The sequence below is a fragment of the Trachurus trachurus genome (assembly GCF_905171665.1).
Source record: "Trachurus trachurus genome assembly, chromosome: 7".
NCBI classification, from domain to species: Eukaryota; Metazoa; Chordata; class Actinopteri; order Carangiformes; family Carangidae; genus Trachurus; species Trachurus trachurus.
Window position 1 is genome coordinate 28,785,256 of NC_139901.1, and position 14,974 is coordinate 28,800,229.

Here is a 14,974-nt window from a genome sequence, read left to right on the forward strand (position 1 = left end):
TGCGCACGTGAAAGCTTTGAATGAGCACGGTAGCGGTCGTGCGTCGTAAAACATGATCCAAAGCGGTGTATCCCTTGCGCCTAAACAGACTACATAACTTAAAAATTCATCTTAAATGCCTTTCAGACACATAACGATGACGACATAACAATGTCCCAGGTCAAAATACAAACAAACTAACTCCTGAACTGTCAATTTCATACATGCAAATGCAATAGACTATTCAGGCTTCAGGTGCGCATGAGAAACTTTCAGGTGTGCACCCGAAACATTTAATTTTTTTTCTCCCCCATGTCCCTTTAGGGGCTTTGTAAAAAATACCACAACTACACCACAAACACAAACCTACTGTATTTCAGCAAACACGCAGATTATTTACAGATTCCAGTGTCAGTGAATACTCAAACAACTATAATAATATAATAATAATTCAAAACATTAAAATGTCCTCGTGAGTCCTTATTATGAGATGCTGAAAGTGCTTGTTTCATCATCTGTCACAGTGAACCTCTTCATGTTTTGCCCGTGGCTCACGTCCTCGTGCTCCGTGACGGGCTCGTTGCTCTCGTGCGATGAATCCTTGACCATGCCGTAGTACATGGGGACGTTGTACTCGACGGCCACCTTCTCCTTTTGCCGCCAGCTGCACTTGCAGAGCTTTTTGAAGGCCACGCGAAACTTCTGGGACATGAGGTTGTAAACGATGGGGTTGATGGCACTGTTGGTGTAGATGCACATGCGGCAGAAGAGCAGGAACCAGGTGTTGTGGTACGGCGGGTCCACCAGGGAGTTGACCACCACCAGGGTTCGGTAAGGCATCCAGAGCAAGGCGAAGAGCACGACCACCACGGCCAGCATCTTCGTTATCTGTTGAAGGAAACGAAGGACAAGAGAGTGATGTAATTATGTGATGAACAGTGATGAATCTGGAACAACTCGGTGTGGTAGAGAGAGACCAATGATCTACAGCCTTTCTACAGACAATTGGGTGACAACATTTAGCATCGCAACATTTTTTCAATATTTGTCACAAGGCTAAAATGGAAAACTTCTATCTTACCTACTTCCCAAACTATATTATAGGCCGCAGGTAACTGTAAAATAACTTAAAAGTTTCATTAAACCACACTATGAGGCAACATTTAGCCTAAACAAAAAGGAAACTGCACATTTTTTGGTTTTAAAATATTGTTCATAGTGAACCTGTCCAGCCTTTGTGTGCAAAAGTTGGGTTGTCAGTGTGGAAAATTATAAAACTGATGAACAAATACCAAAAAAAACAAAAAAAAAACCCAACAACTTCTGATCTGTTCAAATATTATTTCTTAACTACTTAATAAATACTTCTTATGAACCATACCGACAGCTTAACAAGCAGCGGAACTGATCAAACCAGTTTACAGTGATGAACGTGAGTCCAGAGTTGCATTCATTTTTCAATATTCTCAATGGACTCTGGACTCTGTGGTCACATTGGACCAGATTTCTTCCTTGAGGATGATGGTTCCCCACTCTACTTCCAGTTTTTAATAATGCGTTGGACAGTTCTTAACCCAATTTTAGTCTCAGTTATCTCCTTAGATATTTTATTTGCTTGATGCCAACAATTTGACCCTTATGAATCTTCTCCACGACCACAGGATGTGTCTTCTGTCATGGTTGTTTAAGAAATGAGACTGCATCAGTAAGCGTTAAATAAGTTGTTGCCAGCTGAAACATAATCATCCATGCAGTAATTATCCAATGGGAGGCTCTTACCTATTAGCTGAGTTAAATCCAAGTGGTGACTTTTTTTTTTTGGAAGGGCAGTGTACAGTATGTCAACATGCTAACAATTTGCAAATTTGCACTATTAATCACAAAGCACCACTGAGTTTGATGTATTACCTTTTAAACCTGTTATAGATTATGTTGAGACATTTACTCAAAATTACAAATGTCAACATGTCATTGTGTAACGCATGTGCACTCACTCCACCCATAAAAAGACATGCTCTTGGCAAAGCGGTTAGCATCGTCGCCTCTGGTGCGGGAGGTTGTGGGATCGAACCCCACATAGGGCAGGCCGTGAGAAACACAACACAGAGGGCCAGATATGGCATCGGCTACAATTGCACTAGAGGAAAAATCATAAGGATTCATCCTCTGGGGATCATGACTGTCTGTACAAAAACTACCTTTGTAATAATTTATAAAATCCCTTTTTTCTCTTACAGATAAAAACTTCTCCTCTGCTGTAAGTGAAGTGTCTCCTGTATCTACCTGTTTCCTTGCAGAGACTGCGCCCTTGTTGGCCTTGTTGGTGCTGCTGGAGTGGCCGTGATGGACCGAGCCTCCTCCCGCTCTGTCGTTGAGATGCGACGGCAGCGGGCTCATGAACAGAATCCTGGCGATGAGTCCGTAGAGCACGGTGGCCACGATGAGCGGGATCACGTAAAACAGCGTGAAGTCCAGGAAGTAGATGGGCATGTAGAGGCTCCTGGAGACCCGGTAGCCGCAGGTGACCACCACCCCGTTGGCGTAGACGGTTTCGTCGATGTCCACCAAGAAGAACCACATGATGCAGTAGAGCGAGGTGAAGATCCAGACGCCGGCGATGATCCTCTTGGCCCGGGACACGGTGCAGATGAACTGCGCCTTTATGGAGTGGCAGATGGCGATGTAGCGCTCGATGGTGAAGGCCGTGATGGAGCAGGACGACACGTTGATGCCGAGGTACTGGAGGTAGGTGATGCACAGACATCCGGTGTAGCCGTAAATCCAGAAGGCCACGACGTCGGAGATGTTGGGCAGCCCCGCGGCCAGCAGCACGATGAGGTCGGCGACGGCCAAACTGACCAGGTAGCAGTTGGTGGGCGTCACCATGTGCTTGGTTCGCAGCACCACCAGCACCACCATGATGTTCCCGGCGATCCCGACCCCGCAGATGAGCATGGTCAGGAATATCGTGATGACCTGCTCCCCGAGAGGCTTCATGGGCATCTGTGTCAGGTTCAACACCTTGGTGACGTCTTGGAAAACGGTCGTGTTGTTGTTCTCCATCGTGAGGTTTATCTCCAGGGACACAAAACAAAGAGTCCTAAAGACAGAGATGCAAAATAAAGGAGTGTCAGAAAGACTTTATTTTAATTAGAACAAGAAAACTGCAACTCCCTCCTCTCCATATCCCAAAATATAAAGTCCTGAGTTCGAGACTATAAAGAATTTAAAGGGATACTTCACCCAAAATTGATAATTTACCAATGGTAAATGGTCTGTATTTATATAGCGCTTTACTATACCTGAACAATACCCAAAGCGCTTTACAGTAGGCTACATTGCATTCACCCATTCACACACACATTCACACACTGATGGCGGTAGCTGCCATGCAAGGCGCTAACCACGACCCATCAGGAGCAAGGTGGGTAAGATGTCCTGCCCAAGGACACTACAGCAGCAACCGGGAGAGAGTGGGATTCAAACCGCCAACCCTCTGATCATTGGACGACCTGCTCTACCACCTGAGCCACTGCCGCCACCAATTTTCTACTCACCGTCATGCCAAGGAAGGGTTTGGAGAACTTTCAGAGTCATCAAAACTCTTTAGGAGTTCCAGGGGGGGTCCGGCTGGCGACGGATTTTCATATAATGGTGGCGGACAGAGTTCACTTTTGAATCGTCCAAAACACACACTATGAAACATCCAGATACCTCCATACTGCTCGTCCGTACTGACCCAAGTGTCCTGAAGCCGCCACATGGAAAAGTTGTTCGGAAAAAATTAATGTGGTCTCTGTTTTTATCCTTGTTGTAGCAGTAGCTCCCAGTGGCTGCGAGATGTTCTTCCGTGACATCATACATTTACATCATACATCCAATGGATGACAAACAATGACAAACGAACATCTCGCAGCAAATCTCACGCATGTGCCCAAACATCAACAGAGCCACTGGGAGCTACTGCTACAACAAGGATAAACACGGAGATCAAATTAATTTTTTCCCAACAACTTTTTCATGTGGCGGCTTCAGGACGCTTGGGTCAGTACAGACGAGCAGTATGGAGGTATCTGGATGTTTCATAGTGTGTGTTTTGGACGATGAAAATCCGTTGCCAGTCGGACCCCCCCTGGAACTCCTAAAGAGTTTTGATGACTCTGAAAGTTCTCCAAACCCTAACCCTTGGCTTGACAGTGAGTAGATGATTGGTGAATTATCAATTTTGGGTGAAGTATCCCTTTAAGGGAGTGTCGGGAAGACTGTATTTTAATTAGAACAAGAAAACTGCAACTCCCTCCTCTCCAACATCCCAAAATATAAAGTCCTAGGTTCGAGACTAAAAATAATTTAAGATGATATAATTCAACATCGTGACTATAATAAATATTTTTATAGCATCAATCTATCATTTAGGTGTCCTGACACAACTTCACTGTTTGTTCTCTGTCTCGCTGCTCTCATTGTGTCGTGGTTGATGTTCATCACGGAGCGTTTATCTGATAAAGAGGCTCTTGTTTCCCCTCAGGATGAGTCGGCTGCAGCTTTTACAACCAAAGAGTGAATATTGGACTTTGATTCATCAGGTGATCAGAAACAAGACTCCAGATCAATGATAATCTCACAACATAAGTTAGAGGATGTATGAATTAGCAACAATTTATAGATAGGTTCACCTATTAATACAAAAGGTGATAATATAATTCCACTGCCCCCTAGTGGTTCATCTTGTTATTGCAGGTTTAATTACTTGTATAAATGATTGTGATTTATATAAGGACACTACATAGGTACATATACACAGATCTGAGGCAGAAATACACATTTTAAAATCCTATGGTAAACTTAATATGATTATGATTATGAATACACCAGATACTCTCTAGTGAAGACTAAAGAGATGCAAAATTAAAGCTCAGCATCGTAATTAACGGCTTTTATTCAACTTTTAGTTCTGAAGCAAAGTTCTGAAGAGAGAAGATAAAAATGATATTTAATCATAAACATCCATCAGTATTCTTGTTTACTTCACTTTGGTAGGAATAATTAAGAATAAACTACTACAGTATAATAAACTACAGTTATAATCATCATAATCATCATGTAGCCATCGTTCTTGATATCTGAGTTCTTCCACTTAAACTCACAAGTAAAAGGTAAAAATTTAAAGACACTCACCTTCTCCTCCAGAGAAAGACGAACCTCCTCTCAGTAGATAAAACAAAACCTTACCCTCCACTTTTCTGAAATAAAACATTCACAGTTGAATCAAGTGGGAGAAAATGAAACCACAGAAGAATTAATCTATAAATATATATATCATGTATCAGGAGAGGTGAAGTGTGCGTCTCACCATCCTCTTCCAGGAGGCAGAGCTCACTCTGACTCTCAGGTGCAGTGAACCAAGAAACACCGATGACTGCTGCTCGTCCTCCTCCAGAGCCGCTGCACTCGTCCACATATGTCTCTTTCTCTCTCTCTCGCTCTCTCTCTTTCTCTTTATTTTCCCAGTGCACCCCTCCCTCCTTCCCTCCCTCCCTCCCTCCATCCATCGCTCTCACATCACACACAAACACACACACACACACACACACCACTTTACTGCAACACACTGCTTTTGTTCAGCCACCAACTTGAAAATCAATTCCTCCTCCTCCTCCTCCTCCTCCTCCTCCCATCATCCAGGGCTCGGGGCGTCATGTCAACCGCCGCGGCCATGCATGTGACCATAAACCCTGTAATTATTGAAAGAACGGAGGAGGAGGAGGAGGAGGTGCAGCCTGCAATTGAACGCATCATCCACACTGCACTGACTGGCCATTGAACTGAAATGGCACTAATTACCAAGCCAACAGTTTTTTTTCAGACGTAATTTAGTTAACTCATCATCACCCTGTGTGGAAAAGAGACAAATTGACATTTTCAGATTCTCGACTTCTCGATTGTCTCGACTTCTCCTGAGGGACAAATAGAAACACACATCAGAAGATTAAGATTCTCACTATTCCTGTGACATTTGGGAAAGCTTTCACAGCTCAGCTCCCGGCAGTCTCTCTCTCTCTCTCTCTCTGACTATCTGTCTGTCTGTGTCTGTGACTCGGTGCTGGATGCTGGATGCTGTTACAAGCCGGTGCTCCTCCTCTCAACAGGGACAACAACAGAAACATTTAGGCTCAGATTAAAACCCATATTTCAAAACAAATCAAAAAATATAATCTGTTTTTTTTTTTTCCAAACGCAATCAAAACAGATTCCAACAAACCACTTAGAGCTGGGACTGACCTCTGGCCCTCTATCTGTGCACAGCAGTGTCCAACGTGAATGCTAATACACAGGAGATGCATGCATTTTTATAGAGGGGGAATAGTTTTCAGCGGCTCCAGCAGAGTGTCTCTAATGAACAGATAACAGCTTCACAGGAGGAGGAGGAAAGAGAGCACGAGAGAGAGAAAGAAAGAAAAAAATCCTGCAGGACATCTCCAGGTAATTGTCTGTCTGAACGGCTGCATGCCAACAAGTCTGTCAGATACTGTGTCCAACAACGACGCATCAAAACATCTGCAAATACGTATTTTAAGTTTTGTAATTGACATGATGAAGTTTCTAAAGGCGCTGAATATGTTGTGTTAATTTGTAATATCTTACATCCTAGAGCTGGAACAAATACATTCAGTATAATACTGTGTTGCATATGTTTTCTTGCAACCTCAAAGGGCTGAAATTTGGGCCTCGGGTTCATATTTGTTCACATTTTGAAGCAATAATCCATCTTTCAGTCGAGTGCATTTCCAATGAGCTTAAGACCAAAGCCGTCACACACTCTTAGCGAGCAACACACTTATGTGAGAGGGAAAAATAAAATATATGAATTATTTATCATTTCTGGACCGGTCGCTTTCTTTTTCTTTTTTTACACAGGTTGCTGCTGAATTTTGAGACAATAATAAGAAGTCAGGAGTAAAAATAGATGATAAGGAGGTTTTCTATTATTATTCTTGGAAGACGTCTTAAAATAAACTCCCAAAGCCTCATGGGAATTTAAAGCAGGAGTGAACTGATATGCAAAAGAGTTTTTCAGGAAACGGAAGAGAGTCTTGTTTTCATAAAGGCGGCACTAAAATAGCCCCGTGAATTATTTCATGTGTGCATGAAACGTATTCGTTTAATTTATTAATGTTATCTAGGCCAGTGCAATATTGGAAAAAAAGAAATTGGCAAGATCTAATCTGTTGCTGCTCAGATCCAGAGGAGGAGGAGGAGGAAGAGGTGTTGTCCTCGTCTGTCTGAAGCACCACAGTGGCATCTAGTGGAACTGAGGGGGTAAAATAAAACCAAACATGAACAAACACAGAAAAAAAATAAAGCACAACTTCCTTTCCTGTGGAAAAAAAAAAAGTGGGCCCCTGCAACACAAACAGAGGGGCGATGAAAGCTGCACAGATGTTTTTGTTTGTGTTGCATCTTTTCTAAAACCACATTAGCTCTGAAGTGTGGGCGCCTCTGCAGTTTTTCGAAGTGTTGATACGCTGAGAGAGGAAAAGGTGTCGATGTCGACTCACGCACACAGGAAGCTCTCGTCACTTTACCGAAACAAAACGATGATACAAACTGAGAAAGAGGAACCGTCGAAGGGCACGCTGCAGTTATGTCATAAATATATATATAGAGAGTTTCTATATATAACATACAGTGGCCAAAATTATTGCAACACTTGGCATTTCAGTTGTTGAATTGGCCATTAATCATCATTATGCGCTATAAATAGAGCCATCATAAGAAAGTTTAGGTCAAATAATTTAAAAAGTCTAGACCTCGAGCCCATCGTGCAAATTTGGGGCGAGTTGGAAAATGAACTGGACGGATTTATTTTACATTCAAAGGAAAACCTTTGGCTTGAGTAGCAGAAGGCATGATGGGATAACTTCAAGTTCTCAGGGAATATTGACACTGTACCATAGAAATGTGCTGCTGTAAATGCTGCAAACTAGTGAAGTGAATACACCATTTAAGTTAAAAACAGTCTGACTCACTTCATCTGATTGTGCTCAGAGCAATCATCTGCATGTTTCATGACCATTATGAAATTAAATCATCAGTATTTTCAGATCAGTCAGCTGTTCTAATAATTTTGGCCACCACTGTATGTTTATGTAAAATATTATATATTAAACTATTAGAAATGGTCATATATTAACACATCTAGTCCATTGGAATATGTATGTTGGTTAATACTGTGGACATGTGATTTAAGGATTTTTATATGCTGTTTAAATTAAGCGATCCGGTCGTTTTGTCTAACTTCCTGTCAGCAGATGGAGTTAGCAGTCCCGCCCTCGTCCCTACGTCACCACATTCACGCGCATCCCTTGGCTGCACACACAGAGAGGACCGCCCCTTTATGCCGTTCTCTCTCCTCATTGGATAAAGGTTGTAGGATACAAGGAAAGTTTTCTCCTCGGCTTACAGCAGAGCAGAGTGACTGACAGACCCGTGTTTCAGACCAAACACTCTATATAAGTGATTGCTGTCGGAAGATATAACTATTTAAGACTTATATTAACACAAACATTCCGCTTACTTCTGCTTTAATTAATGTCTTTAATTAACATTGCAACATTTTATACCAAATAAAAAAAGATCATATAGATATTTTTTAAACATATGTACATATGCATATTTTACAGTGGACATTTGTATGTTATAAACTTTGAGGATGTTTATAGGTGATGGATGGTACTAGTGACATGTCAACATAATTCTTGATAAAGGGACATAAATGTCAAATATTATATTTTGTTAAAGGGAGAGTTCAACATTTTGGCAAATTGGCCCATTGCCATAATCCCTATAGTCATAGCAGTAGGTTTGTTACCTTTAATTGTCGGTGCAAGCTATTTTTAGAACGGCGGAGCAGAGCCGTGAGCTGCTCAGAGCTACGCTACGGAGGCTCATGGGATTTCTTGGTTTCCCTCATCAAACTCATCAAATACACAATCCAACAACTCCACAACGCTCTGGTGGACAAGTTGTGACCTGCACATTCACCACGCTATGAGATAATAACACAACGTTACCAGACAGAGTTGTTTTAGAGGTAAATTCATACAAAACCACTGATGCACGCGCATCAGTGGTTTTTGCATCCGTTGCATCTCGTAACGCTCTGTTATTAGCTCTGCTCTGCCGTAGCTTGCACTGACAAATAAAGGTAACCTCAGACTATAGAGATTATTGCAATGGGCCAATTTCCCAAAATGTTGAACTATCCCCTTAAATTTATCTCTGTTCTTTACTTTGTGCCGATTCTTTCAACAGTGTTTCATGTCTCCCGGTTGGACAAGTGAAGACATCGACCTGCTGGTGCTGCAGCACCTCAGCTCAGGAGAAGGACTCGGTCTCTGGGCTCCTTTCAATGTCTGAAGACAAATCCCAGGACGATCGGTCCGACATCTGTGGAGACGTCTCACTGAAAAACCTGGATGTTAAGCTCTGAGAAGAGACGTCCACAGATGTCGCTTCATCCTCTGGGGATTAAAACCTGCCTGTGGAGGATTTCTGTGGCGGCAGCTTGAAGGGCCAAAGACATGAGAGAAAAGTTTAGATATGCACTTCAGTGTTTCACCCCGAGGCGACCTGAACAGAAACCGTCTCTTGCTGCTCTTTCTTCCTTTGTTTCTCTTGTGTTCTCTCCATCAGGTGAACTCTCCTCCTCTCCTCCTGCTCCCTGAAGAAGGAGGCAGAGATGTTCCTGCGCAGCCTCCTGGCGTAGACCTCGGCGAACACCAGGCAGTAGCTCATCAGCCACAGACATCCCAGCAGCAGCGTGACTCTCAGGTCTGGAGCCGACGTCGTCGTCGCATCGCAGAGCGACGGCTCGGGGCTGAACGTCCACCTGTAGTCCCTGTGGAAGTCGGTGACCGGTGTGTCGCAGCGCTGAGATAACAGAGAGCAGGCATGGAAGGAGAGCTTCACCTGGAGAAACAAAACACAAACATATGTAAAAAAAAATAATAATAATAATAAAAAAAAAAAACTGAAAGGTGAGTAACCCTTTAATTTACAGGCCGTTAATTACGTGATAATGTCAAGAAATAGCCAAGAAACAACAATTAATCGCATTGTAATATACACACATTTTGATCCAAACGGTGACGATTGTTTTACGAGCCGATTGGCGGGAGAACACACCACACACCACAGGAGAAAGATAATCTTAAGAGCCTAAAATAATCAGGCGATTTTTGTCCTTGGTCGGAAGGGGGAAAATCGGGGCAAAATCAGCCAGATTATCTTTATTATGTGTGTGGTAGGCTTAAGGATTTCGAGTCATATAGGCCTACCATAGATATTTGATTGTTTTTTGAGTGTTTGTTGTGTAGTTTAAAGAATTGCCCCCATGGGTTAGCGTTGTCGCTATCCCTAGCGCCGGGTAGCCATGGTGTAACTCCGGTTTTTTGCTCCCCCCAACACTGGGTGACCATCAGGACAACGATGTAGGGGTCAAAAATGACCGGAATTCGCCTTTAAGGCCTTTATTTTAGGCTATATGGCTAATTCTATATTTGGCTAAAGCTGCGTTCACACTGAACCTTTTGTTTTTCTCGCTGGCGACGAGTTTACATGTTAAGTCAATGCAAACGAGCGATTGAGCGTTTAATCGCTCAGGCAAAAAATCGCTGGGGCTCCGAGCGACGGAGTGATTTTTCGCTCTGTCGCTCGAGATGACAAATCCCAACTCTCCGGCCGTCAGTCGCTTGGCGCTGATTGGCTGCCGTAATCTATGTGTAACTATGACAACTACTGAAATTATGGAAACGTAATACAACCCCACCAGTCCAGCAGAGCAAAGCCGGCTTGATGTTGTACGGCGCTTGTGGGACTTCCACAACAGGTAAACGGCGGCAGCAGGTACAATGTCAGCCGTGTTGGACCAACACAAACGGGAACAGAATCGCTTGAATGACGTCATCAGAGCGATCTGATGTATCGTTCCAAACTGACGAGCGGCTGCAGCTGCATGACAGAGCGTTTTTTTTGGAGCGACGCGAGCGACAGCGACAAAAACAAAAGGTCTGGTGTGAACGCACCTTAATTCTTAACATCATCACGTAATCAACAGCCTGTACATTAAAGGGATTACCTAAAGGGACAAATGAGCTGCAGTGGTGAGACAGACCGTGAGCTGTGTTACCTTGTAACTGACACTTATGGCTGCAGACGTGGGTGGAAAATCCAGCAGCCAGGGCAGAACCACCTCCACTATGTGATACACAGCGTGATCTAAAGTCACTATTGCAGTGATCGCAATGAAGTATAAAGTCACCACGACCAGCGACACGAAGCACGAGGCGCACTCCTCGCTCGTGACTTTACACCTGGTGGTGGTGGTGAGTTTCCTTTTAGCAGTTTTCTTCTGATCGGCGGGCGTTGTTTCCCTGGAGACGTGGCGGTTGTCAAACTGAACCGAGGTCAGGTACGACTTCAGGTAACGAGCGGCTTCGAAGATCAGCAGGGCGACGAACAGGGCGGCGAGGATCCTGTTGGCCAGCAGCTTCCCGTCTTTGAGCAGGTTCCCGGCGTGCGAGAAGTTCCCCTCCACCTGTCCGATCATCTCCCTGAACCGGCGTTTGACCCCGGTGACGTTGACGTACGTGAACTGATCGAGCTTCCTCAGGTTGGTCACGAAGCTCAGGTCCTCCCGCTGCACCTTGATCGTCTCTTCGACCAGGTCTCGCTTCACGTTGTTCCAAGGCTCCGACGAGCTCAGCAGGGTCCCGGCGAAGCCCTCGGCCGTGCACCTGAGGACTCGCGCCACCGCCCCGACGTTCGCCGCCACGTTGGGGACGACGTTCACCACCAGGACCATGACGGAGGCCGAGACCAGCAGCGCGCGGCCCTGTCGGGTGCAGACGGTCGGCAGCGTCATGGTGAGCACGCAGCGCAGCGGGTGGCACAGCGACGAGACCGCCGACACGGTCAGAGCGTAGAGAGCGGCGGTCGGCACGGAGACCTCGGGGTCGTACCTCAGGGTCCGGAGGAGCCAGTGGTGCAGGAGGAGGCCGGTGACGACGGAGAGAGACAGGCAGAGGGACAGGAGGGCCAGGACGTCCCGGCCAGAGGAGGGCGAAGGAGCCGAGTAAACGTCCCAGAGATAGAACAGGACCGATCCGAGCGTCTTTCTCCAACACGAGGCTCTGCTCCTGAGGACGGAAACCACAACTTTAACTTTAACTTTAAAGGAGAGTTTGACATTTTGATGAATACACTTTGTAGCAGGTCACGTTAGTTTAGTTTAGATAAAGACTGGGAACTGGGGCGTCGTTTAGCTCGGTGGGTAGAGCAGGCATTACATATGTAGAGGCTATCATCCTCACTACAGCGGCCCCGGTTCAATTCCCTGAGTGGCTGCTTGCTACTCCTACATGTCCTGTCAATTAAAGGCCTAAAAGCCCCCCCCCCCCCCAAAAAAAAAAATACACTTTAAGCAGAAGTAAGCGATCCGGTCGTTTTGGCTAACTTCCTGTCAGCAGATGGAGTTAGCAGTCCCCGCCCTCGTCCCTACGTCACCACATTCACGTGCATCCCTCCTTGACTGCACACACAGAGAGGACCGCCCCTTTATGCCGTTCTCTCTCCTCATTGGATAAAGGTTGTAGGATACAAGGAAAGTTTTCTCCTCAGCTTACAGCAGAGCAGAGTGACTGACAGACCCGTGTTTCAGACCAAACACTCTATGTAAGTGATTGCTGTCGGAAGATATAACTATTTAAGACTTATATTAACACAAACATTCCGCTTACTTCTGCTTTAAAATAAAAACAGGTCGCTAATTACTAATAATGTCAAGACATAGCCAAGAAATAACAATTAATTGCATCATAATGTCTAGAAATAGTCTAGAAATAACGTCCAATTTCATAGTAATGTCAAGAAATACCGCCAAGAAATAACAATTGATTGTGTAGAAATAGTTCAGAAATATCACTTGCAAGGACTTGGTGTAGAAAAATTCTGGCCTTTCCCAAAACATTCAAAGCATGAAAAGCATGAGTAATCTTTTGCCTTTATGAAAAACATGACATTACTACAGTATAAACACACTATGAAATTGACCTTTATTTCTTGGCTATTTCTTGACGTAAACGAGTGGAAAACAGTTCTCGACAAATCTGTTACAAAACAAAAACAAAAAAAGAAATCACTTGTATATGACTCATCGTGTACAGCTGTGAACACCGACTCACAACAAGAGGGTTCCTGGTTCAGTTCCCAGGTCAAAAACAACCACACTTGACTCAATTATCAAACTATGTCATAAATACATGTCTGTGATAGATATAAGTGACAGTTTCCATTACAGTAATGAAACATGAGTCAAAACAATTAAGAAAAAAAACTGTAAAATACTTTGATTATAAAAAAGTATATTCCAAAACTGTTGTATAATTTGTTCCACATTTACAGAACCTGATGACAAACAACTGGATGAACTGACTCACTGTAAAACCCAGAGAATAAAAAGATTGTAGAACGTAATAAAATATAGATAGATGATAGAAACTGCCAAACAAAAACAACTGAACCAACACAAACTGATTATCTGGACATAAACAAAGATGCTGGTTCAACATCCTTCCTGAAGCTGGATGGCACATTACCGAGCAAATTACTAAGAAAATGTTGAAAATCAAAACACATAACAAGGAGCTGAAACTTTAACACTTTTACACAGTTTATACATTGTGCATATAAAAATGATGATGATAGCCACTTTTACAGTAGAACAAGACGGTGATAGATAGATAGATAGATAGATAGATAGATAGATAGATAGATAGATAGATAGATAGATAGATAGATAGATAGATAGATAGATAGATAGATAGATAGAGTTTACCTGAGAGCAGATAGATAGATAGATAGATAGATAGATAGATAGATAGATAGATAGATAGATAGATAGATAGATAGATAGATAGATAGATAGATAGATAGATAGATAGAGTTTACCTGAGAGCAGATAGATAGATAGAACGATAGATAGAACGATAGAACGATAGATAGAACGATAGATAGATAGAACGATAGATAGATAGATAGATAGATAGATAGATAGATAGATAGATAGATAGATAGATAGATAGATAGATAGATAGATAGATAGATAGATAGATAGATAGATTTTACCTGAGAGCAGATAGATAGATAGATAGATAGATAGATAGATAGATAGATAGATAGATAGATAGATAGATAGATAGATAGATAGATAGATAGATAGATAGATAGATAGATAGATAGATAGATAGATAGATTTTACATGAGAGCAGATAGATAGATAGATAGATAGATAGATAGATAGATAGATAGTATTTTACCTGAGAGCAGCGATGACCTTCATGGTGGCGGTGAACTGTTGGACTGTGGAGGTGAAATGAGGAACTTCCTGTCACAGTCACAGTCATGTTGGTGTTTGTGTGTCGCCTTCAAGTTCCCACGAGGGAAAAATGCAAAAAAGCCACTTTTTTTTTTTTTCTCACCATGTGAACCGACGTGAGGCAGAATCATATGGACGGATGAGATGTGACACACTCACATGCACAATGTGACTCAACGAGGTCTCACTAACTAACGCCACAGTCGCCGTGATGTCACCGATGTCATGTGTCCCGTGTGTGTGTGTGTTTGATTCACACACTGAGATTGACAGAGAGCAGAGCAGTGATTTGGCTCCCAACCTTTTATGGCTTGTGACCCCATTCTGACATCACAGATTTCTGGCGGTCACGTGATCTCAGCCGTCAATCAAGATGCGCCAGCTGAGATATTTTTATATGCTGCATTTTATTTGAACTCGATTTCCATTTGAGAAAGTGAAAGTATAGAATACAGTTGTTCGGATCCATAAGGACTTCTGATCCTGGCTAGTTTTTTTGTTTAAATATCTATGTGCACTGTTGTCTATGACTACTGTAGCTGTGCACATTTGCATTTG

The 14,974-nt window shown here is 43.2% G+C and overlaps 2 protein-coding genes across 2 annotated transcripts; both read right to left on the bottom strand.

The window, feature by feature from the left end:
* Nucleotides 1–462: 462 nt before the first annotated feature.
* LOC310988149 (thyrotropin-releasing hormone receptor-like) lies at nucleotides 463–5,440 on the bottom strand (the record flags this gene model as incomplete). Its single annotated transcript, XM_083974662.1, has 4 exons — nucleotides 463–867; nucleotides 2,263–3,079; nucleotides 5,212–5,222; nucleotides 5,333–5,440. 4 exons carry the CDS (start codon nucleotides 5,438–5,440, stop codon nucleotides 463–465), a joined length of 1,341 nt encoding a protein of 446 aa, XP_083830788.1.
* A 4,157-nt stretch (nucleotides 5,441–9,597) lies between these two features.
* ocstamp (osteoclast stimulatory transmembrane protein) lies at nucleotides 9,598–14,380 on the bottom strand (the record flags this gene model as incomplete). The annotated part of the gene is made up of 3 exons (XM_083974663.1): nucleotides 9,598–9,951; nucleotides 11,171–12,179; nucleotides 14,358–14,380. 3 exons carry the CDS (start codon nucleotides 14,378–14,380, stop codon nucleotides 9,598–9,600), a joined length of 1,386 nt encoding a protein of 461 aa, XP_083830789.1.
* Nucleotides 14,381–14,974: the final 594 nt, after the last annotated feature.